Source organism: Hemicordylus capensis, chromosome 1, assembly GCF_027244095.1.
Source record: "Hemicordylus capensis ecotype Gifberg chromosome 1, rHemCap1.1.pri, whole genome shotgun sequence".
Lineage (NCBI taxonomy): Eukaryota > Metazoa > Chordata > Lepidosauria > Squamata > Cordylidae > Hemicordylus > Hemicordylus capensis.
In genome coordinates this window covers 376,704,947-376,730,050 of record NC_069657.1, presented here as the reverse complement: position 1 = coordinate 376,730,050, position 25,104 = coordinate 376,704,947, and the positions used below count along the sequence as shown (strand labels likewise).

The window sequence follows — 25,104 nt, the reverse complement described above, 5'->3', positions numbered from 1 at the left end:
CTGAGTCAGACCATTGGTCTATCTAGCTCAGTATTGTCTTCACAGACTGGCAATGGCTTCTCCAAGGTTGCAGGCAGGAATCTCTCTCAGCCCTATCTTGGAGATGCCAGAGAAGGAACTTGGAACCTTCTGCTCTTCACAGAGAGGCTCCATCCCCTGAGGGAAATATCCTACAGTGCTCACACTTCTAGTCTCCCATCCATATGCTACCAGGGCAGACCCTGCTTAGCTATGGGGACAAGTCATGCTTGCTACCACAAGACCAGCTCTCCTCTCCTAGTTTGTGGGTGTTTTATAATAACAATCAATATATTATTATTTATTATTATTATTATTATTTATTGCAGTTTTACTTGGAAATAAGACTTAAAGCAGGCAACAAGGCTTAGCTGGTCTTATGGTAGCAAGCATCACTTGTTCCCTTAGGTAAGCAGGGTCCTCCCTGTTTGCATATGAATGGGAGACTAGAAGTGTGAGCACTGTAAGATATTCCCCTTAGGGGATGGAGCCATTCTGGGAAGAGCAGAAGGTTCCAAGCTCCCTCCCTGGCTTCTCCAAGATAGGGCTGAGAGAGATTCCTGCATGCAATCTTGGAGAAGCCTGTCTGTGAAGAAGACAATACTGAGCTAGATAGACCAATGGTATGACTCAGTATATGACGACTTCCTACATTCTTAAAAAAACACCCTGTGGTTAACAATGCACTGGAATGAAACTCCTTGGTTCTTAAAAATAACCCCTGTGGTTAACAATGCACTGGAATGTAACTCCATGGGACGTGCTGTGACAGGGTTTTTCGGTCATACCAAGATGGTACATTTGGGTCCCAGAGCATGATCTAAGGGCACACGATAAATGCACTTTGCTGAAGCTAAGCAGGTTTTTGTGGGATCAGTGCCTGGGTGGAAGACCCATGCATGCCACATTTGGGGATAGGGCTGTAGCTCAGTGGTAGATCATCTACTTTGCATGCAGAAGGGGAGCTTCTGGCAGACCCTCTCAGAGGTCCAGAGAGACCCAGGACCACTTCTGGCTTTTGAGGCCCTTAGCCATAATAAAAGTAAAAAGACATATGAACACACAAGGTACCAAAAAGAGCAAGCGAAACATAGTCTGAATTTTTTTAAATTAAACTAATGTTTTATTAGCCTTTTTCTGTATCAAAAATTATGTCACTTCCTATGCTCTCAGGTGTGCAGCCAATAAACACAAGACATCATGAGATACAGCTCACTGGCAAGAGCTACCCTCACTCCCACCCCCAAGTACAGATGAATACCTGCAAAATCGTCCTATGGCCTGCCTCTCCTTGATGAAACTGTGCATATGACCCAGAGCTGACCCTGTTCATTCACCTCGGATAGACTCTTGTTGCCTTATGCCAAGCAGGAGCTCCTGTGTCCCAAACGGAGGGTGTGGGTGGAGCAAATCAATCTGATTTCAGTGATGTTTTCTTGTAGCACAGACTCAATGTGTAAAAGACATAAAACTAGATGAGAGAGAGAGAGAGCACTGTCTCTGGGCTATCTTCTTGTTGCAGAGGAACTTTATGAACCAAAATGGGGAGAATGGGAAGAGGTCACACAGTAGGAGGAGAAATGCTTCCTCTGCTGGGAAAGGAATAGGCAACAATTTGGGTGAGGCAGGCCCATCCCTCAGAATTCTGTACAACCCTCAAGCCTCTATCAGCTAATCATAACAGTGTCATGCCCCGCATAACAGGTTTAAGTAGCCTACTAATTTGCATCCCTTTTCCTGATGATTCTTGGACAATCTGAATGGTTAATATAGTGCCTTTTGAAGGGCCAACATCAAGGGATGACTTGCATATCGCAGAGATAGGAGCACAGACAGACCTCTCTCAGAACCTCAGAACCAATAATTTTCTGTCAGTCCACACACTCACCAGCCAGACATCAAGTGATCCGCCCATGCATGCAGTCCTGAGTAGTGGAAATCTCGGACTACTGTTAAATCGCTCTGGAGACATTAGACTTGTAGAACGCACTGCCACAAGATCTGGCCATGACCCCTTGCTTGGACTGTTGAGCCAAATGCGTGGAGAATAGCCCCACCACTGGCTATTAGCCATGCTAGCTAAATGAAGCCTCCATATCCAGAGGCAGTCTGTCTCCGAGTTTCAGATGCTAAGGTCAAAGTCAAGCAGCGCGAGAGAGCGGTTGTGTTGCCTGCCTGTTCTAGAGCTGTTGCCTTGTGAGCGGAAACATCTAAGCGGCCAAGATTGCAAAGAGGATGCTGAACCGAGTGAACTTTGCACTGGCCCAGCATGGCTCTTGGTATACACAAAGTTTGAAGTTGCGCAAAAGCCTTCTTCAGACAGGAGCCCTCAAAACCTCTGGGCTGCTGCCTGGAAGGAAGTCTTGTGCAACTCCAAAGCTTGCTGACTTTCCTCTGCTAAGACAACAGCTCACAACCCGATTTGATCCGAAACTCTTCCGAAGGATCCGCTTGTAAGCAGATGAAAACCAGACTTAGAAGCAGGATTCTTGAAGGGAAGCACGACTGCGGCGGCCCTTTTTGGCAGGGACCAGTTCTCCTTGTCTCCTGCTAATGTCTTCTCTCGGCTGCCTAATGAGCCCGACGTTGTACAGTAAATTTGCTGAGGAATCAAAAAGTATTTAAAAAGGGGTTGCTGCGTTGCCTTAATGAGCAAGGTAAGGATTTATTGCCTCTTCGGCTGCAGCGGTCTCTTCCCAAGCACCTCAAAAAAAAAAAAAAAATCGACCCAACATACTTTAACTTAAGCTGCCTTTGCATTTGAAGGGGGGCGGGGGAGGGAGAGAAATCCTCCTCCGGGACTGGATCTGGAAGTGTGAGAGAGAGGAGTATAGAGACACGCAGGAGCTGGGAGTGAAAAAACGCCATTTGGTTAGGAGCAGATGGCTGGCTAGGGGGCTGATCGCGTCTAAAGGCGTGTCATCCCCCTTCAGCTCGAATCCCTGAGGGCTCCCCTTGTCTTCAAAATCAATGAAAATTAAAGCGCAGAGAAAGGATGAATGGGCAGACCTCGAGTCCCTCCTTTGTTCGGCCCAGCTACTGGTGGGCAGGAGTTAAACTACAACAGCCTCCTATAGAAACACTTAAGTTAAACAGTCTCCCCGTTAGCCCAGCAGCGTTTGAAAGGAAGGAGGGGGGACACGCAAGGAAGGGATGTGGCGCTGGGGAGGGGGGGGGGCCAAGAGAAGAGGGAGGGGAGAGCCAAGAAAAGGAGCTTTCTGCTTGATTTCCCCAATACAGAATCGCGTGGCATAAATTAAGTTGGAGGAGAATAAGCGCTTTGGGCAGGATTCTGATGGATTTTACGACGCCTTTCAGTTCCGCTTTGCAGGCCTAATCGAGAAATCTGTGCCGCGTCAGTTTAACAAATCCTTGAGAGCGAAGGGAGGGTTGTTAAAAGATTTGGAAAGACTTTGTTTTTTTCGGGAGGGTGAGGGAATCCAGGGGAAGGGAAGGGTTTAAGCCCCTGCGCGTGTTAACTTTTGATGCCCGCTCTTTCCAAAACAGGAATGTCAGCTGAGCTGAGTGAACTTTCTCTCTTCAGGAAGCCTTTGCTTCCAAGCTCAGCCCAGAGTGGATCCTGCATTGAATTATTTCTTTTCCCCACTGTCCCGCCCGCTACGGGATCACGACGCCTTTCCTTGATCCAGGATCGGACCCCCCACCCTCTTCTCTCCCCACCTCCTCATCCATAATAATAGTAGCTGCTGCAAAGTCAGATGCTGGCAAACGCATTCGAAATGCCTACTGGAAGCTTCTCTTGCGCAAGACGAATTGAAATGAATGGGACGCCACTCAACGGCGGCGGGGTTCTTGCCAAAGCCCCATTCACGTCAGTGAAAATGGTGAAGGAGCGTTTTCTGATGCTTTGTCAACTCTCCAGCTCCACTGATAGGAGCTGGCAAGAGGATGCTTACGACACAAGATGGTGGTGGCTTGCTACGGAGTTCATGGTGCAGTTCATCTGTTGTCCTCCAAGGAAGTGCCTTAGGGAGATCAGAGCGTGTTCGGGGATGCACCCGCTACTGTCGGCTTGTCCCACCACGCCTGCCCCTCTAGGTTGCTGACCAAGAGAGATAACAGCTGAATAACCTCTGGGTAGATACAAGCTATCAGGAAACAAAAATCGCCTGGCTGACGTCCAAACTAAGTGACTCAATCTGACTGCCCAGGAGTTAGTCTAAAGGACGACTTAATTTCAGTAGGACTTCTGTACAATAATTTCATCAGGATGTCAGCCACTGTGTGTTACTGTAATTTTTATTTAGTGAGATGGTGGAGGGAAGGAGAAGCTGGGTGGATGATAGTTATCCCAGACCAAAGTGCATTATTTATCTGATGTTTATCCGACCAGACACATGATCCCTCCCCCCACATTTCAACCTCAAAACAACAATCCTGAGAAAATGAGAAATGAGAAAAAGTGTCTGGCCCAAGGTCATCCAATGAGCATCCTGGCTGAATGGGGCTTTGAACTCTGTTTCTCTGGTCCAAGTCCAACTACTACACCACCCTGGATACAACTCACTAAATCCATAATAAATTGTACAAACCACAATGTGTGTACATTCTGTGAAAACTCATCTCGGAAGGGTCACCATATTACTCCTGTATTGAAGGAGTTACACTGGCTGCCGGTATGTTTCTGGGCAAAATACAAAGTGCTGGTTATAACCTCTAAAGCCCTAAACAGCTTGGGCCCTGGGTACATAAGAGAAGGTCATCTTCGTTAGGTACCCCAGCATTCATTGAGATCATTAGGAGAGGTCTGTCTGCAGTTACCACCAACTCTTCTGGTGGCGCCTCAGGGAGGGCCTTCTCTTCTGCTGCCCCAGGCTTTGGAATGCCTCCCTAGTGAAATAAGAGCCTCCCCATCTCTGACAGCTTTTAAAAAGTCTTTAAAGACACACATGTTCACTCAGGTTTTAAATTAATGTTTTAATGGGTTTTAACATTGCAACCTGGTTTTCAGGGTTTTTAATCTGTTCTGATTGTTTAATTGTTGTTTTATGATGTTTTAATTGTTAATTATTGTTTACACTGTTTTATAATTTCTGTTTTAATTGTTGATTTATTTTAATGGTTTTATTTTAATGTAAACTGCCCTGAGCCTTTCTGGAAGAGCGGTATAAAAATGGAATGAATGAATGAATGAATGAATGCATTTCTACTGTCCTATAAAACCTCTGAATGTAAATGGGTGTCACAGCAGGATTTTTACCTGAGTGACTTGAGGGAAGAGGGGGCCTGTATTCTAAACCCTTTTGATTTTATTCAAGGGAGTACCAATCTCAATCTGAACATGCTATAGCATTTGATGTAATAGCCTATGACAAAATACAATAGTAACTTGTTTCATGAAAACAAGGTCCATTGCAATCACCTGGAAAATTTTCAGGACTTCATTTAGGAATACATTGTAAAAATATGAAGGCTACAATCCACAGAAGCTGAACTCAATTGGATTTAAGTTCTGAGTAAACATCAGGGTGCAGACAGAGGGAAAGTTGAGGAATTAATTTTTGTGTGTGTGGGGGGGAGGAAATGTACTTTTGTGGGCGTGAGAGATGGGTTATTGGGCTCAGTGGTGGAGAGTTCAGCAAAATGAGGGGGTGGAAACAAATGCTTAGTGGGGAATCTGCATCCCTGGTAAACATGCAAAGGATGCATGACTAATGGTTAAGTGTAACTGTGTTGTTTTGTCCATTATGAAGAATTCTGCCTAATGAAGAATTTCTGTGAATCTTAAAATCTGCCCATCCTTATATGCCCCACTTATTTATTGCATTCAGCTTTAATGCTTCAGCACCTGTGAACATATTTAACACCTGTATTCCCTTTTATTTTAGTATCTTCTCACTTTGTGAACTGGGGTTGGCCTCCAGTGTACCTCAGCCATGGGGAATCAAGGGTGGTGGGTGGCAACAGATGATGCTTGGAAGACTTCTGGTTCAGATTCTTGAAACTGATTGGTGACCTTGAGCCAGTCATTCCTCTCTCTCAGCCTAACTTACCTCCCAGGATTGTCGAGATGGTAAATTATAGGTCATAGACTTGCCTGGAAGTTCACAAGCAGAGACTGGCACCCCTTGTTCTTACCTTCATATTTTGCTTGTGAGTTCCCAAGAAACTCTGCTATCTCTCCTGCTAACTTTTCCCATGATCTTCCTAATGTTCACCCCAAACTGATCGCCTTGTAATGTTATGTTGTTGATCCATGTCCTCGCCACAGTTGTGGGTGAACCACTGCCCCCCTTATCCTTTCATTCTCTTGGGGGTGTTGTGCTCATGGGCATGATATTATTGTAATAGCAAGGAGTGGCTGTCTCTGAAATTCCAAAAAGCATCTGTTGGAATGCTGGACTAGATGGACCTTGCTCTAAGTTCCTCTTTTTTGGTAGGAGTTCCAGGAGTTCCAAGTAGGTTTGGTAGGTTGACTCTTGCATTTGGTGGGGTTACCTTTAAATAAAGGCAAAGTCACCTTAGGACAAGTTAGATCACTGATCCTTCTAGCCTACAATTGTCTTCTCTGATGGGCAGTGGCTCAAGCCGGTGATGTTCTCAGCCTTGCTCCCTGAATCTTTTAACTGGAGGTTCTAGGGGTTGAACCAGGGACCTTCTGCATGCTGAACTTAGGAGCAGCCAATGAGCCATGCCCCTTCTCTATGAACGGAATCAAATATTAGTCAGGATGGCCGAGGTGTGCTGGGCAGAGTGAGCCCCACCCAGTATGCCAGACTGGGAAGCCTCCAGCTTTGATGGCGCCCTAAACAGCCAGGAAGGATAGACTCCTCTTCAACGCACATTCAATTAGTGATTTTCTTCTAATTGGCCTTCACCAGCGATTGGACTTGAAGAAGTGCTTCAGAGTGCTTCCCCCCTTTCTCCTCCTCCCCCCACCCGCGCCTCCCGCATTGTAAGGTAATTTGTGATCAAGACATCTGTTTCAATGAAAGTCACATTTTCTCATGCAAAAGCACGTTCCCACCCAATAAAGTGGCCATAAAGAAGACTTTTGGTGGGCTATACCTACAGGGCGCTCATTGTGGCCAAATCCTCTCCCTTGCCCACCAGCTTAAGCTGCCCCCTGAAAGGATCTGTTGCAATTCAAATGACATTTACACAGACAGTTACACCTTGCATCCTAATGAGGGCTCAGGTTGGCCGCCTCTGTGCTTACAGAGGTATTTTGCAAAAAGCCCCCAAACAAATCTCCCTTCCCTGCCTCTTTGCACCCTCTCTTCCCCATCAACTCCAAATTAGTTACCTTCAAACTAAAACAACAGCAACAAACAAACCAAAACAACTTTTACTTTTCTTCTATCAGGAAGGAAGACTAATAGGACTTGGTCTAACAGTGGTAAACTCTTTCCCTAATTTTTTTTTTTTTAGACCAACACAAAAGCTCCACTGTCTGATGGATGTGTAAAAAATAATAATAAGGTGACGGTTGGCATAAAGTTTTCTTTTTCTTTTTTCTTTTTAGGTAGGGAGGGGAAGGAAGGCTGGAAGGGATTTCTTTAAAAATGTGTGCACATTGTTGTAGAGGCAGTAGCGTGCGCCGAGGGGAGCTCTTTCTCTCCTTTGTATTGTGCAGAGAGCAGGTGCTGTCTACATTACCATACAGCTGAGAGCACAAAGGGCCAACTGATTCAGGCCTCACATAATAACAAACTGCCTTAATGACAGCCACGCGAACGACACACACCAAACTCACTTTTTTTACTAAGCTTGAGGGTGGAAAAAGGCAGAGAGAAAGACAGAAACAGGAATGGTGATGATGATCATCCACATCATCGTCATAGTACAGGGAGGGGGAAAAATATCGAGACGCGCTCTGCTCAGGTTTACCAGTTCATCGAGAATTCATGGAAAGAGGGAAAAGGGGTGTGTGTGTGTGTGTCCTTTTTTTTTTTTTTTTGGTCTTTAAAAAGCAGGACTGTTTACCCAGCCAAGCTTCCCCCATCCCTCCCACTTTTCCCCCGCCTGGAACTTAACACATGGGTCTTTCCCGGATTGTTTGAGCATGAAAGTCTCGGGCGTGTGTTCCGCATAATGATCAGCAAAGGGAGCGCACAGATTCCGAAGAGTTCTTGAAACTTTGGGAAACTTTCCGATCCTCCACAATCTCTTTTAACCCTGTTCGCTCAAGATCCCTGAATACTTTTCTCCCATCTGCAGCCACGTTTGAAAAGCTCCTAACAGAACACCTATACCAATTCTGGTTTTCGTACGTGTCTGTCATCCTTTTTCTCCTTCTCTTTTTCCAGAGGAGCATTTATAAGACCTCAAAAATACTCTTTTGGCCCAACGTGTCAGGTTCAAAGTATTCGATTTCAATGGGTCGGAATGCTGATCTCGTTCCTGCCATCAACTAAAGGATATCCTTAGCGCTAGACAGTCATCCTGGCCAAAAGTATTCTCTCTCTCAAAGGTGTGTGTGAGAGAGAGAGAGCGAGCGAGAGGGAGAGAGACTCATTTAAAAGAGACACCTTCTAGATCTCGATTGTTTTTGTCTTGTGCGTAAGGTTTCCTGTGCCTATATGTTCAGATGGGAGTGGAAGGTTCGCGCGCGTGTGTTACCATCTCTTCAAAGCAGAAGGGGGAAGAATGTGTGCAAATGTGTGTTGGAAGGGTCTGTGGGGGAGATTGAGTCTTGCGGTTACCAAATTTGCAGGAATGTAAATGACCCCCCCCTTTTTTTTTTGTGAGAGCCGCAGGGGAGGGGAAGAGGAGGAGGGTTGCCCATTTTACAGCTCACTGACCATTTGGCGATCCATTGAGAGGAGGGCTTGGAAAAGTGGTTCCTTTGTGACCGCTCTAGCCAGATTGGGGGGCTGCTCATTTGCATCTCATTAGCCATGCAGGAGGCCGGCGAGATATAAGGCAGGCAGGCGCCCGACCGCAGGCAGATCCATAGCGCTACAGAGCGAGCGAGCGAGCAAAAAGGAAAAAAGGGGGGGAAATAAAGGAAAGGGGAAAAAAAAAAAAAGACCCAACAGCCACCCAGATCCAACGCGAAAGGAAAGATCACCTATACATAGAAAGGCAGAGCCGGGAAAACATACACATACACACGCACGCGCGCCATCCTTCGCTAACTCTTGAGGCGTTTAAAACACACACCCGAAACCAACCCCCGCGTTTCGTCTTCCTTTTCTGGGCTTGGATTTCTTCAAGAAAAGCACACCGATCGGGGCTCCTTGCAAGAAAGTGGCGACCAGCAACCCAGGAGGATCGGAAGAAGGCTGCGTGACAACCACCCGCTCCAGCTGCATAGCTAACCACCCGCACGCCAAAACCCCTCTCGCTCTCTTCGCCTGAAGCCACCGGGAATTATCTCCTCTTCGTCCCCTGAGGGATTTCCAGATCGTTGATTATTTTAATCTGCTTTGGGGGAAACCTTTTCTCCACCTCTGGGAATTAAGTGGCTTTTCTCTCCGGTTGGAGAAGCAGAGCGAAGCGCAAGGAAGCCGCAAAGAACTGTCGTTCGGACGAGAAAGCGAAGAGGAGGAGGCGGCGGCGGCGGCGGCGGAGGAGGAGGAGGAGGGGGAAAGTTGTTCTTTGAGTCTCCTCACCTTGAAAACAATCGCCTCCCAAAGAGCTGCCGGGCATCCAAAGGGCGTATCTAAAACCGCATCGGCAGAGAGGGAGTGCGAGGAGAGCCAGAGACTTGAAACTAAGGCATCCGCCTTCCCATTCCCCACCAGCCAGACCGGGCGAAGAGATTTCCCCTGCCCCGTCTTCTTGACAGACACTCCGTTTGTTTTTTGTTGCCTCTTCCTGAGGGAAGAGAAAGGAGAAGATCTTCACGACATCCCCTCAGAATGGGTGGCCAGTCTACACTGACTCTGGTGGTCTTTTGCGTGCTTCTGCTTCTCTGCAAGGTAAGCATCTGGGGTGTGTGTGTGTGTGTGTGTGTGCGCGCACACGTGTATACGGACGGACTGACAGGGCTCTCCCTAAATCGTCACTGTTGAAAGCTGGTGCGCCATTTGGGGAAAGTTCAAACTCGACCTCCTCTTCTGGGGATGATTGGGGGGAGGGAGCCTGATAAGATGTGTGTCCCTGCCCCGCTTGCCCGCTTCGGAGGCAGCGACCGAGAATCGTCTGCAAAGACACGCACACACATTCACACAGCCACACCAATAAGACGCGAGAGGAGCTTCTGGCTGCCCCAGTATTAGTGGAACTCTGGTACAGCGGGGAGCACGTGAGCTCCCAGGAGCAGTCGCCCCCTCTCGGAGGAGGGTCGTCGAGGGGCTCGGGTGGGGTGTCGGCGGGGGTTTCGGCTTCGTCCTGGACGGCTCAGCCCGGGGGGAGTTTGGCCGCCGTGTGTTCCACCCGGAAAGGGGCTCGAGAGAGTCGGCGGAGCCGGCCGGGGTAAGCAGCGGCAGGCAGCAATCCCGCGGAGAAATGGCTCCGCCCCTGCTCGCGATCCTCTGCCCGCCGCCGCGCGCGTTGCAAGTGGGCCGAGGTGGGATCTCCCCGCCCTCCCTGCTGCCGCCTCTGCTGCCCCAGGAGAGCTGCTGCTTCCTCTCACGGCGTCTCCTCCCTTTGCAGGTCCGGAGCTCCGGGGTCTTTGAGCTGAAGCTGCAGGAGTTTGTCAACAAGAAGGGGCTGCTGGGCAACCGCAACTGCTGCCGCGGAGGCCTCGGCGCTGCCCTGCCCAGTAGCGGCTCGGCGGCCGGGCTGCAGCAGTGTGACTGCAAGACCTTCTTCCGCGTGTGCCTCAAGCACTACCAAGCCAGCGTGTCCCCGGAGCCGCCTTGCACCTACGGCAGCGCCATCACTCCGGTGCTTGGCGCCAACTCCTTCAGCGTGCCTGACAACGCCGCCAGCAGCGATCCCTCCTTCAGCAACCCCATCCGCTTCCCCTTCGGCTTCACCTGGCCGGTAAGTCCGCCGGGGCCCAACGTGGTGGCTTGGGGCGGGCGGGGAAGCGAGCCAGACCAGGCAGGGGTGCAAGCGCTTCCGTGGGAATCAGTGGGACTTTCCCCGCAGATGAAAAGTAGATGTCGTGACTTGCACAATCAGTTAACACGGATTCCGGAGCTCTGTCGCATTTTTATCCCCTTGTGTTTTGCACTCGCAATTGGTATGATGCTCTTTGCCATGGGACTGGGTTATTTTGGAATCACTTCGCCAATCTAGCTCAGTTCTAACAAAGCAGAAATTCAGCTTGCCACTCTGTGTGCCAGATCGCACTTTTCGAATCCCACAGTAGAGAATTCCAGTTCACAATAATTAACATAGATCAGAGTCACTGCACCAGGCAAAGGCATGCTCCAGAAGATTTGTGGTGCTTGGGGGATGGACACCTTTCACTGGTCTTCTTAATCGCCAGTGTGTATTCAATAGGGTGGTCAAAGTATGGAATGGAGTAACTTTTTTAAAAAGTGAACCTTTTTGGAATAGGGAATCATTTCCCCCATTTCTCTGCTATGTAAACTGCTTTGTATACTTCTTGTGGAAAAGTGGCATAGAAATAGTCTAAATTAAGAAACAATATAATTGTAATGGTTTAAGAATGCACTTTTTGTCTGCATGGGGTGATGGGTACAGAACCAAGGATTGATATTTGTTCCAGGTCACATAATCCGGAATACTCATTATTTTGGCTGCAATATAGGAATAAGCCCTATATAATACAGGGGCTTACTTCCAATTAAACATACACAGGATTGGACTATGTGTGCAATTATTTATATGTGCTCTTAGATACTGTAACTAAAAGAGGCTCTCTGCTTGCAGACCCTGGCTCTCCTCTGGTTCCTGAACCAGTGTTTTGCACTTGTCCTCTCCCAAGACTTTAGTTAAATTACTGCCTAGCTAATAGGTGCGAGATTAAGAATAGGTGCTGCTAAGAATGGAAGCTGTGAGATGTCTTTCATGTAAGATTTGTTTTCTTATGTCAGGGAGCATCTGTTATTTCCCCAGGTCTCTTTTTTACTTTGAAACTCCCTGATTCCCTAGAATTGCAGAGGAGAGACAGACTTGTGTTCTCTCTTTGAGTGTTGCTCCAGCACGCCTGACAGGAGCTTGTGTCTCATTAGCAGCCTTCGCCAGTCAGCTAAAGGGATGATAATAGGGGTGGCTGAGCGTGCTTTGCTGTTATTCCACTTCCCTTGTCTTCCCATTATGGAAATGGCCATGTCATTGTCAGTCCTGCCCAAAATTCCCCAAGGCTTCATCTTCCAGCTATTCAGTCCTATCCACCCCACTCCCATCCCTTACCTCTCAGAGTGCAAAGCTGGGAGGAAGACCAACAAGGACCCCCCCCACTCCCCCTCCTCCACTCCCCCCTCCCATGCTCTTTTTAACACCACATCCTGTCCTAGCAGGCTGAAAAAACAGACCAGGAAACTACTTTCAAAAAGCTTTGCCATTTCCTTGAGGAAAGTGAAAACAGGCTGGAGCCAGGGATCAGAGAGTCATGCTGGCTAGGCGCACATATTGCTGTCGCGGCTGTAGCCTGTGATCACATTATTTTGCTGACTCTGGACGTTTGTTCTGATTGTTTCTCTTTGCTCTTTTCCAATCTGATTTTCCAGGGTACTTTCTCTCTCATCATTGAAGCACTGCACACTGACTCCCCTGACGACCTCAACACAGGTAAGTAGCACTGGCCCATTTTCTCAGTTATATACAAGATTGCTACTTTATAGTTTCCTTCGACTTTCACTTGAAATACGGCCTATATTTATTTGCCTTTTCAATGTTCATGCTCATAGATCATCCTAAGCCACTTATTTGGAAGTATGTTCCATTGGAATCAATGGGATTTATTTCCACCTGTGTTCAAGATCTGGGTGCCTGAAAGACAATCCTGTCAACACAGGACACAGACATGCCTGCCCACTCCACCCTGATCCCTTCTAGGCTTCCAGTGTAATGTCACCCTTTCCATTTAATTAAATTGCCGTTCCTCTCTTGTCTCTCCTTTACAGAGAATCCAGAGCGCCTGATTAGCCGCCTGGCTACCCAGAGACATTTGACTGTTGGGGAAGAATGGTCCCAGGACCTGCACAGCAGTGGCCGCACTGACCTCAAATATTCCTACCGTTTTGTGTGTGATGAGCACTACTATGGAGAAGGTTGCTCGGTCTTTTGTCGCCCCAGGGATGATGCCTTTGGCCACTTCACTTGTGGAGAGCGTGGGGAGAAGGTCTGCAATCCAGGCTGGAAAGGACAGTACTGCACTGAGCGTGAGTGTCCACAGGGCAGATCTCGTCATCTGTCTTTCTAATGCACTGTCATCACTCTTCTATTTTCTCACTCACAGCGGCAGAGATAAAGACACATCCCTTTCAGTGTCTAGTGTAATCAGTGGGAGTGCCTCTGATTATTATTGCATAGGGTCCATATTATTATTGCATAGGGTCCATATGGAAGATCAACTTGCAAATGAGCATTAAGAACAACCCATATCAATCATAATATAATGAGATCTTGATCTATAGTGATTAATAAATGGGATAAGGATCAGATGAAATGTGATTAGAAGACTCACAAAATACCTTGCACAGTGAAAGGGGCTGGAGAAAAAGCAATCCTTTAAAAAAATAAATCCTTGATATCAATAAACTTGATTTCAAGTGAGGGAGGTGGGAGATGCAAGGCACTGGGGAACTTGTTATTTTACAAATTATGGGCATGATCCAGCCAACATTAAGCACTTTGAATTCCTACAAATTCACATGCTTAATTCTTGCATGGGTTTCAGTTGTTTCAGTGAAACCAATGGGTCTTGCAAGTAATTTACCCTGAATGGGCTGAACTTGATTTGGAGTAAATATTGGCTTCATGACACAGCAGAAAAAATGGTGTTAAAGCCATTCTTCTCTCCCCTCAACAAATGAAGATTTTTATTACACCTTAAGCAATAGAAAAGAAACCATTAAGTTTGAACAATATTTAAAACAAATGGTTTTATTAATTGGTTTTCTTTCTTTGCAAAAATAGAAAGCAGTGCAGATGCATAAATGTTAAACACATGGACATATTAACATGCCCAAGACCTTTTAACATTCCTGTATAGTTTGATGTGCATGATTGTTGGTTAAGAGTAAAAACCAAAATATGTAATTTGGCCTTGTCTGTTGGTATGTAAAGCAAACATAGCAATGGAATATAGCCTAATAGTTCAATCCCTACTTAGCAACCCAAACAGTTTTCTCCTTCCAGCTTCATATTTTAGTGTTTTACTAGAAGGTTAAGGCACTTTTCCTTTTCAGTGCCTTATGAAGATGACATATTGACAAGCAGTGTAGTAGATCTAGTATGTTTGATTTACTTGGATGTTTTGTACTCTTGTCATTTTGTTCCATTAGTCTGAATTCTTGATATCTTTAGCATTTGAGGCTTAACAGAGCTAAAAATCAAGGACTCATTAAAATATTTGCAAAAGTTATTCTTATGACAGAAAGTTTTCTGCTCTTCTGCAGCTGAAAAGACATCACATCTTAAACTTGTTAATTGCTGACCATCTTTCTCAAACACTAGGCCAGCACAGATAGCCTCCTAAAGATTGACTGAGTAATAGGTTTTGCAACATTCAACTGTATAAAGTGTTGAAGCTGTTGACCTGAAGCAGGGAACATGCAATCATAAAGTCAATGGATGTTTTGCCCTTGACTTCAGAGGGATCTGAATTGCTCCCAAAACAGAAAGGTTTTTTGAAGTTGGGAGATCTGGAGTTCTGTTTGAGTAACTAATCAAAATTCTGGTAAAGTTAGTGATAGACACATTGGGCAGAAGCGGAAGCAGTCATTGACAGCTGCATATGAAATTAAACTGTGGAAATTTTTGTCACATGTATATCTGATGTAATATGGAGACATGTTCTAATGTGCATTTACAAGTATTTATAACCTGGCAAGATGACCAGGCTATAAATCCAAACCTAACAAGCCAGGGTAGATGATAACACTTGAAAGTAACTGGGAGTTTTATCAAGCATTGGCTGGGGTCCAAAGAACTCCAGGACTAGTTCCTCACATCCAAGCAGATTCTGGGTTTGCATTCCTTAACCAGCATCCGAACTAGATTGGGATGTGGTATGGAAGTTCCACTTTTGAAAGAGAGAAGGAAAAAAGAAGCAGCAGCTGAGGCCAACTGGGCATGCCCAAGCCCTTGGGTGTGCCTGAAGCAGCTCTTTGGATTCCTGCCATTATGATTAGATATGTCAAACATGATTGCCATGGTGTGCTTCTTTAATGATAGTGTGTGGACTGACATCACATAGGTCAAGTGTGCTCTGGCAGAGAAGGCAGGCTCCTGTAGTAGAAGTTAGTGTAGCAAACAGAGTTCTGTGTTGCCCATGATAATTCTCAGCACAGAGTACTGTTGCTCTCTGTCTCATTAGAGCTAAGGGAGGAGAGTGAGGGAAACCCTTTTTAAATAGTGAAGGAAAGCCAGCCCTTTGAATGCTTTAATGTTGATTGCCTTCTGAAGCAACGGGTCACACGGCCCCTTTGTATCCCACATTGGTTTGGACAGTCCTTTTGGCTCTGATTTTTATGAGCAGAATATGTGGCATGTTTTGACAGAAGGAAAAAAAATGATGTCATCCTGCAAGCAAAGCAGGCTTGCCTCAAATGCACACTTGCCTCCCATTCAGTCCATGTTTCTGAGACAATCTGATTATCAGCCCAGCTTTTCCTCGTCCTCTGTTTCTCCTTCTTCTGGGCTCGTCATTGTCTCTGGCTTGCTTTGTTGAATTGAAACTTGCAGTGCCTGCTTAATGAGTCCCATAACCAGGCAAAGTAATGAGCAGAAGCCTTCCCTCCCTCCTGCTGGCCTGCTTACCTCTTTACTTGGTCTGTGCTCCCCAGCCTCCACCCCTCCTCCCTTTTGGGGTGTGTGAAAGAACTTTAGACTTATTTATTTGAATAAGAAAAAAGTTTTTTTTTCCAGAGAAATCACGCGCGTGCCATAGATTAGATCTGGGCAAGGATAGGCTGCTGAGGAAGCACATCTTGGCCCTGATTGGCTGTAAGAGGTTGGGGGTATTGTTGCAGTGGGGCAGCTGCTGGGAGAGAATAGACAATAGAGCAGCTGTCCTGGCTGGCACCCTGTACACCAGCTGTCCACCCTTATCTGCTCTCTCTCTCTCTCTCTCGCTCTCTCGCACACTTTCTGAGGACAGCAAGAGGAGGAGCTGTGTGCATAGAACTGGGGAGGGGAAGGACTTCTGACCCTTTCTGGGAAGAAAAGGCGGATGGGAGCTTTAGGGAAGGAACAATTGTGAGCTCTCTTTTGTCCCTGTGCAACTGTATTAAGAAGAATGTTCATCCCTGGTGATAAGTAAAGCACCCAGTTACTAAGCTAGATCAATACTAGCAGAGATTAGTTCAGCTGCTGTTACCAACTCAACTATAGTGAAAGAGTTTGACCCATTTGCACATGACCTCCAGTTCATATATCTATATCTATATCTATATCTATATCTATATCTATATCTATATCTCTTTTATTTAATTTTGTAGCAATCTGCTTGCCTGGATGTGATGAGCAGCATGGATATTGTGACAAGCCTGGAGAATGCAAGTAAGTTTTCAGAAATCCCTGCCTCCCTCCTTCTGCCTCTAAATTTGGTCTGAAAATCCCATATAGATGATTTCAAGCATCTATGTTGTTTACCTGGTGGTAGTATGAGGAAAATCAAATAACACTGCACCAGCATCAATCTTGTTGCCATGATTCTCAGCTTACATCCCAACTTTGTTCCTGTTTTCTTGGAAGTAAGAGTGCCTAGGATTTCAGCCTGAATGAGTTCACAGTGCTCTCTATCTGTACTTTAGATATACAATTTACAAATAAGTCAGCCATTGGCAAAATTTCACTGATTCTACCACTGACTGAATGACACCGGTAGTAATTTGTTAATTAAATAATTAAATCAATTATTAGTTGTAGTATTTATATCCCACCTTTTGGTCAAAATTCTCAGGATAGCTTAGGGTTTTTTGTTGTTATATCAACATGTTGTTATATAACATCAAGAGGATAGCCATTGTACTGTAATATGGAAGCTAGCATGTCAGACTTGGATAACAGAGAACCAGATCCAAATCTCTGCTGAATTCTAAAAATGTCTGGTCCCAAGAGGAGGTCAGTCGATCTCTCTCTCTTTTTCTCAGCATAACCTACCTTACTGAATGGTTGTGAGAACTGGATGGGATAAACCCATTGCATACTACTATGAATTGCTTGTAGGAGGAGCAGGATATAAGCTCACCATCCTAAGCACATTTTATTTGGAAATAAGTTCCACTGTAATCAAAGGGCTATGATAATATATTTAGGATTGAAATGCCAGGTTTTCTATTCAGGTAGTGAAAGAAGCAGACCAAAATCAATTCCGCAATTAAATGACTCTCTTGGCTTTGTTTTATTTTTGTTGTTAGTGAGTTTGATTTCTATTTTTGTTTGTTTAATTTTTATGGGACCTGGTTCAGTGGCATTGCAGTTTGTGATTCTAACTCTTGCTAGAAACAGACACCTGTGCTAATTGTTTGTTTCCATAATTTTCATAGGTGCAGAGTTGGTTGGCAAGGGCGTTATTGTGATGAATGCATCCGATACCCAGGTTGCCTTCATGGAACCTGTCAACAGCCTTGGCAATGCAACTGTCAGGAAGGCTGGGGCGGTCTTTTCTGCAACCAGGGTAAGTTCTTCACCTTTAGTTGTTAGGGCAATAGTACAGTTTTCTAGATCTTCCTTCAACTTGGCCTTGTAATGTATTTGGAAAGCCATGGGCATCTTTACAGATGGGCCTCTCATTTTCATCTCCTGCAGATCTCAATTATTGTACTCACCATAAGCCCTGCAAGAATGGCGCCACTTGCACCAACACTGGCCAAGGAAGCTACACTTGTTCTTGCCGCCCTGGTTACACTGGTTCCAACTGTGAGATTGAAATCAACGAATGTGACGCCAATCCCTGCAAGAACGGAGGAAGCTGTACTGTAAGTATTAAAAGTTAATTCTTTTTTTTTTTTGCAGCCTGAAGACAGGTTTTACAGTCATCTCAGTATGCGGTATATATTTCTAAATGCCATGTTTCCCCCCGTCCCCTCAGGATCTTGAAAACAGCTATTCCTGTACTTGTCCACCGGGCTTCTATGGTAAAAACTGTGAACTGGGTGCAATGACTTGTGCTGATGGTCCATGCTTCAATGGAGGGAGATGTACCGACAACCCTGAAGGTGGATACAGCTGCCATTGCCCAGTGGGTTATTCTGGATTTAACTGTGAAAAGAAGATTGACTACTGCAGCTCCAGTCCCTGTGCTAATGGTAAGCCAAATCCATTCAGATTAATGGGCATTTCAGCATGAACTTCAGTGAGAAGTGAATGAAATTCCCCTTGAAGTTGACAATGTCCTGTTGAGTGGAGCCCCATTTTAACTGAGGCAGAGTAAAATCCAACCCAGGTTAAGCACCTTTAGGTCACATTAATTTCTTTTGGAGAGAGATGTACTCACATCACATTAATTTTCTTTTGTATTGTGCTATTCACACAATCAGGTGGCGGGGGGCGGGGAGGTTTCCCAAACCTTGCCTCCCCACCCCAGATGATAGTTGTTTTGTTGGTGGGAGCATGCTCACTCCCACATGATCAGCCGTGCTCCATGCAGCATGGATCAATATGAGGCTGGAACTCGTTGTCCCGGCCTCTGTGAAGCCCACAATGCACCGTGTGATACGCACACTGCATTGGGGGATTTCCCCCAAGAGATGGGCACTCTAGATGGCCCGGCTGGAAGCAGCATGTGCTCGTACATCAGCAAGTAGCTGGGATTAAGGGAACACTTGCTCCATTATCCTCAGCTAACAGCCAGGGTAAATAGCAGGTGCTGCCCTGTGGGATCGGGCCCAATCCCGGCAGTTCTCACATACAGCCTTGCCCGGGCTGGGCGTCCCTAGCCTGGGTTAGGCTGCATGTGAGAACAGCCTCCTTGCCTTTCCAAATGATGCCCATGGTGGCTTACAACAAAAAGTCCAAATACAAAGTAGATAAAAGATTAGCATCAAGTTTACGGTCATTATATATTTTCTACTGCAGGGATTGCAACCTGAAGCTCTCCAGCCATTGTTGGACTACAACTCCTATCATCTCCAGCTGCATTGCTGGGGATGATGAGAGTCGTAGTCCAACAATAGTTGCAGAGTCTTTGGTTTGCCACCCTGCTATCCTAAGGTTCCGTTCACATCACTAGGGGGTCAGCAGCTCTGGGAGGAGCACAGGCTGTATTTGACATATCACCTTTTTTGGAATAATTCCATAAGCTTCAGTGTGACTTTATGTAAATTTCTGCAGAATAACTGGTGTTTTTCATATATGTGACAGATTATACATAGGAGAACTCGGAAGCATCTTTGTCAATCTGTTTTATAAAGTAGACATGCTACTCTAAAGGGGCAGTTTGCTGTCTCTTCTGCTGAGTCAAGTATTAAAACTTTTCTGAGACTACCGATTTCATTGGAAGGTTGCATAATTAAAAGCTTCTCTGCCGAAAACACAGAAGGTTTTACAACGAAATGTCAGGAAAAAGGATTCTACCTCGGCTTCCTTCTGCCATTTTGGTTTTGGAGGGATGTAGGAATATAGGAAGCTGCCATATACTGACTCAGACCATTGGTCCATCTAGTTCAGTGTTGTCTTCACAGACTGGCAGTGGCTTCTCCAAGGTTGCAGGCAGTAGTCTCTCTCAGCCCAATCTTGGCGATGCCAGGGAGGGAACTTGGAACTTTCTGCTCTTCCCAGAGCAGCTCCATCCCCAGAGGGGAATATCTTACAGTGTTCACATTTCCAGTCTCTCATTCATATGCAACCAGGCCGGACCCTGCTTAGCTAAGGGGACAAGTCATGCTTGCTAATGCTACCACAAGACCAGCTCTCCTCTTTTAATACAAGGGAGTATTCAGAAACAGAAGCACATGTGAGGAAGCCTTATCCTGAGTTGGATTGGTTCATTATTGTCTTCTCTGCTTGGCAGCGGCAGGTATAGGAATTTCCCCTCCATGTGCTCCCTGATCCTTTTAGCTGGAGTTGCCTGTCATTGAACCTGAGGCCTTCTGCATACAAAGCACGTGCTCTACCACTGAGCTATAAACAGCAGCCCACCCCCACCCCATACACACCAAATAGCCGGAAGCAGTGCAATCCATGAAAAGATGTTATTACTCAATTCTGCTGTATTTCTGAACTGGTCCAAAGATTTGTATTAAAACACCTCCCTTTTCCTCCCCCTTGCTCTTTTCAGTGGTTTGTGTCAGATCGTGCTGATATAAAAGAAACTAACTTGTGAAATGTGTTCAGTTTAGTCTCATTACCCTGGGTGAAAAGAATGCAACCTGTAAATAGCCAGCAGAAGTAACAAGAAATGAAGAAGAGCTGCCCTTTTTAAAAATCTTATACAGATTTGCGCACGATACAGCTGAAGTTAAGCACTTTTAAATCCCATCAGTGAGACTTATCTCCCATCATAGGATTTATCTATGCCCATTAATAATTGGGGTCCATTAATAAATGCAGAGGTAACATGGGGGACATAAATGGAGTATATTCACAAATGTGCTTTCCGTGGGGCATTTACTGCCAGCTATCACTGCAAATGTTATTCAAACAGGCTATTGTGTTCATGTGAGCAGCTGCGCAGAAGCTATTAACCCTTGATTAATATACCTGTGGCCATGATGGAGCTCTAGAGCACTGTAACCATGGTATGAAGGTTAAACATTTCCCTGAATGAGCTAAGATATCCAGCAATGGTGCCTGAAGTTAGGCTTCTACATTTATAATTTGACAGCCAAATAAGTGGCTCAGACTCAGAAATACGCTTCCCACTAAAATGTTTTTCACTGAATTCAGATTGGCTGCTGACATATGCAGAGAGCAGAACCAGTTTGATATGACATGGCACGTGGATTGCTTCCTATTCTATGACTTGAAAAATAAGAATTTGGATTTGGTACATGTTTAAGAATAGGATATCATTATGCTTCAGGTTTTTAAAAAATGATCTGGAATTGTTTGATACTTTGGCTATTGCTCTGTACTTTTACAAAATTGGAACATCTGAATGAAGTTCAGGAAACTAGTCTGATATGGGCATTATTTTCTTTACATCCTTCTTTAAGCACATGATGAGGTGCATATTTGAAAGGTTGGAACAGCTAAAGTTCTTTTTAAAACCTGCAAATATGGATTCTGGTAGACACCTCACTGGACAATATGTATCATAAATGCTGTCCACTGCTCCTATGAGGTCGAGTAGGTTTTCTCTGACATTACAAAGATGCACCTCTCTGGCCATGTTCTCACTGCTTTCTTACACAATGTGAATAGGTAAAAGTCTTGTGCTCTGAGCATCTGTTTGGCTAAATCTTGGCCTTGATATTGCTACTACAAGAATGCTGTTGGGAGGGAACAGAAAAACCGTGTGTTATACTAGATAGATTAGACCTGTGATATCTGGGTTCAAATGCCCAGTAAGCCACAAATTTCATCAGTAACCCTGGGTCAGTTCCTGTCTCTCAGCCCGATCCCACTTCACAAGATAGTTGTGAGGATACGGAGAATCCTATACTGACCCTAACCGTTGGATAAATGGCAAGATACAAATGTAATATAGTAAACAAATAAAGCTGTCACTTTCCATGCCAGTTCTACTTATTTCTCATCTGTCCTATCTTATATCTGGCAGGAGCCCAGTGTGTTGATCTCGGAAATTCCTACATATGCCAATGTCAAGCTGGCTTCACTGGAAGACACTGTGATGACAATGTGGATGACTGTGCTTCCTTTCCTTGTTTAAATGGTGGGACTTGCCAAGATGGAATTAATGACTATTCTTGCACCTGTCCTCCGGGATACAGCGGAAAGAACTGTAGCACTCCTGTCAGCAAATGTGAACACAGCCCTTGTCACAACGGGGCTACCTGCCATGAGAGAAACAACCGCTATGTGTGTGAATGTGCCCGAGGATATGGGGGCCTCAACTGCCAGTTTTTGCTCCCTGAGCCACCTCAGGGGGCGGTCATTGTTGACATCTCAGAGAAGTATACTGAAGGTCAGACTTCCCAGTTTCCTTGGATTGCAGTGTGTGCCGGAATTATTCTGGTCCTGATGCTTTTGCTGGGGTGCGCTGCCATGGTGGTCTGCTTCCGACTCAAAATGCAGAAGAGGCAACACCAGCCAGATGCATGCAGAAGTGAAACGGAGACCATGAACAACTTGGCCAGCTGCCAGCGGGAGAAAGACATTTCCATAAGTGTCATTGGTGCCACCCAGATTAAGAACACTAATAAGAAAGTAGACTTCCACAGTGACAACGCTGACAAAAATGGCTACAAAGCCAGATACCCATCAGTGGATTACAATTTGGTGCATGAACTTAAGAATGAGGACTCTGTTAAAGAAGAGCACAGCAAATGTGAAGCTAAGTGTGAAACGTTTGATTCCGAGGCAGAGGAGAAAAGCTCAGTACAGCTAAAGAGGTATGTTGATGATGAGTGTTCTGGTGGTTTCTTAAGATACCTTCAATAAAAGGATTGGGGACATTTTCTAACTGGTTGCAAAAGCAGATACCTCATTATGGTTTTTGGTCTTTTCTCTCTTTTTTTGCAGTGATACATCTGAAAGGAAACGGCCAGAATCAGTATATTCCACTTCAAAAGATACAAAGTACCAGTCGGTGTATGTCATATCAGAAGAGAAAGATGAATGCATCATAGCAACGGAGGTTGGTATAGTGCCCAACAGGCTCAAAATACAGTTCTAGATTCCCAACTAACTAGAGGCAATCAGTATATCCCGTATTCATATTCACATACTACCTTAGACCAGCTGAAATGGGGTCTTTTGTGAGTAGGTTTAAAAAAAAAGTGTTCTAGATCTTTAAAAAAGACTGATCAAAAGTCTTAATTTCAGCTGGTCTAAGGTGGAAAAGCAGATTCTAAAATCCAATCCACAACTCCAATGAATCCCAGTTCTCTGCAACTAGAGTTTTGAATTTAGATGTGATGAGGGTGTTTCATTGACTTTGCATTAGTTGCAACTAATGAACTAGCGCCAATTTCTGGTTAAGTGCTTACTAAGCTATATTTAGGGAATAGCATTTCCTAATGCATCCATAAGCTGAATGTAACATTCATTGTTACTAAAAAATCTCCTATTGATTCCAGTGGATGGTATCAGCTACTGGATTAGGTCTAAGATACTGTTAGTAGTATGACCTTAAGAATGGTAGTCTTTCTAAAGAGAAACTGGTCAGATATGAAATGCCATGATTTGGGGACAGACATCACAAGACTTCCCATTCTGGGAATGGATAGATTGTGCAGATAATTGTACATAGTTTATTAATTGCTGGGGAAATCTTGGTCATGATGGATCCATCAGCCTTGCAAATAAGTCAAAATAAGTTATTAGTCCACTAAAATTATGACTAACCTGCCTGTACCATACATACCTAAAAGAAAAAGAACTTCCACAAAGCTTCCTTGCCTGGTTGCCTGGAAGAGATGCTTGCTTAGGTGACCAGACTAGTTGTTCTTTCTAAGTCTAGTGTAGGACACATACAAATTTACCCATTGGATTTCAGTACCATCAGGGTATTGGGATGGGGCCAAAGCATCTGCTTTGCATCCAGGAGGTCCCAGGTTCAATCCTGGCATCTCCAGATAGGGCTGGGAAAGACTCCTGCCTGAAACCTTGGAGAAGTCACTGCCAGTCTGGGTAGACAATATAGAGCTAGATGGACCCATGGCCTGACTTGGTATAAGGCAGCTTTCTGTGTTCCTGTATATTATCTGCTGTCAATTTGCATCAATTCACCCTTCTTCTTTTTTGCCCCTCCTTTTGCAGGTGTAAAGGGAACGTGATATGGCAAAATTGTTGTTTTGAAACAATTTTCAAAGGTGATATGCCCCAATGAATGCTGCTGAACAAGGAAAGGGAGAAAGATTCCTTCACTGACTGCTGCTGAGAAACTAAATTCAGGCTGAGCTGGTTCTCTACTGAAGTTAGCAAAAGTGACTGCAAATAAACCACGGTGGACACTAGGCCAGGGTCTGTGTTCAAGGATACCTGTTGCACTGCCTTTTATGAATATTTATCATTGCACTATGGTCAGTTGCTTTTTTCTATATATATTTAAATGAATGGATTTAATTCCGACATAAGAAGCATGCACTGCCTGAAGTGTATATTTTGGATTCTTATGAGCCAGTCGTTTCTTGAATTAGAGATACAAACACTGCCTTTATTGTCCTTTTTTAATACTAAAAATGTGTTTTTACTAGGTGAACAAAAAGTGTGTTATTTTTTTTAATCTGTAAAAAATTATTTTCAGGATATTTGTAAAGCTTGAGTATTTTGTGACGTTTCCTTTTATAATTTAAAACTTTGGTAAATATGTACAAAGGCACTTCGGGTCTATGTGACTATATTTTTTTTGTATATAATGTATTTATGGAATATTGTGCAAAATGTTATTTGAGGGTTTTTTTTTTACTGTTTTTGTTAATGAAGAAATTCATTTTTAAACTATTTTTCCAAAATAAATATTATTAATGATATTCAAAGCATATATTTCCTTTGCAAATCACTGTTTGACCAAATGATGTCATTCATAATAGTCTGAAGCCACTATTGACATGGAAGAGGAGAAAGAGACAGTACTTGGGGTGAAGCACATGCCTTTATTTAAGCAGGAGGTCTCACGTTTGACCCCTAGCAGATTTCATGCACTGAGTGCACTGATTTCATGCACCTGGACAACCACCACCAGTCAGTGTAAACACCAGAGCATTGCTGGATACTTAAATGATCTGAGGCCTGGGTACACACACCCCTTTTGATGATTGGGTTTAATCATGCTTCCCCCACAAGAATAATTATGTAGGTTTTTAAAAGGTCTTTAATATAATAATAATAATAAATAAATAATACAGCACCTATGAAGATGGAGGCAGCAGAGAGCTAGGTGAGGCCAGGAGCTCTCTCCCATGCTCTATGCGGGTGTCTCTACTGTGGTACTTCCTTTCTGGAAGAAATAATGGAGGAAGAAGGTGG

At 44.8% G+C, this 25,104-nt stretch overlaps 1 protein-coding gene across 1 annotated transcript; it reads left to right on the top strand.

Moving 5' to 3' along the window:
- Window positions 1-8,808: 8,808 nt before the first annotated feature.
- DLL1 (delta like canonical Notch ligand 1) lies at window positions 8,809-24,608 on the top strand. Its single transcript, XM_053297723.1, has 11 exons — window positions 8,809-9,905; window positions 10,582-10,914; window positions 12,573-12,633; window positions 12,969-13,226; window positions 16,509-16,569; window positions 17,559-17,689; window positions 17,821-17,990; window positions 18,104-18,320; window positions 21,734-22,526; window positions 22,657-22,771; window positions 23,896-24,608. Exons 1-11 carry the CDS (start codon window positions 9,846-9,848, stop codon window positions 23,899-23,901), a joined length of 2,205 nt encoding a protein of 734 aa, XP_053153698.1. The 5' UTR covers window positions 8,809-9,845; the 3' UTR covers window positions 23,902-24,608.
- Window positions 24,609-25,104: the final 496 nt, after the last annotated feature.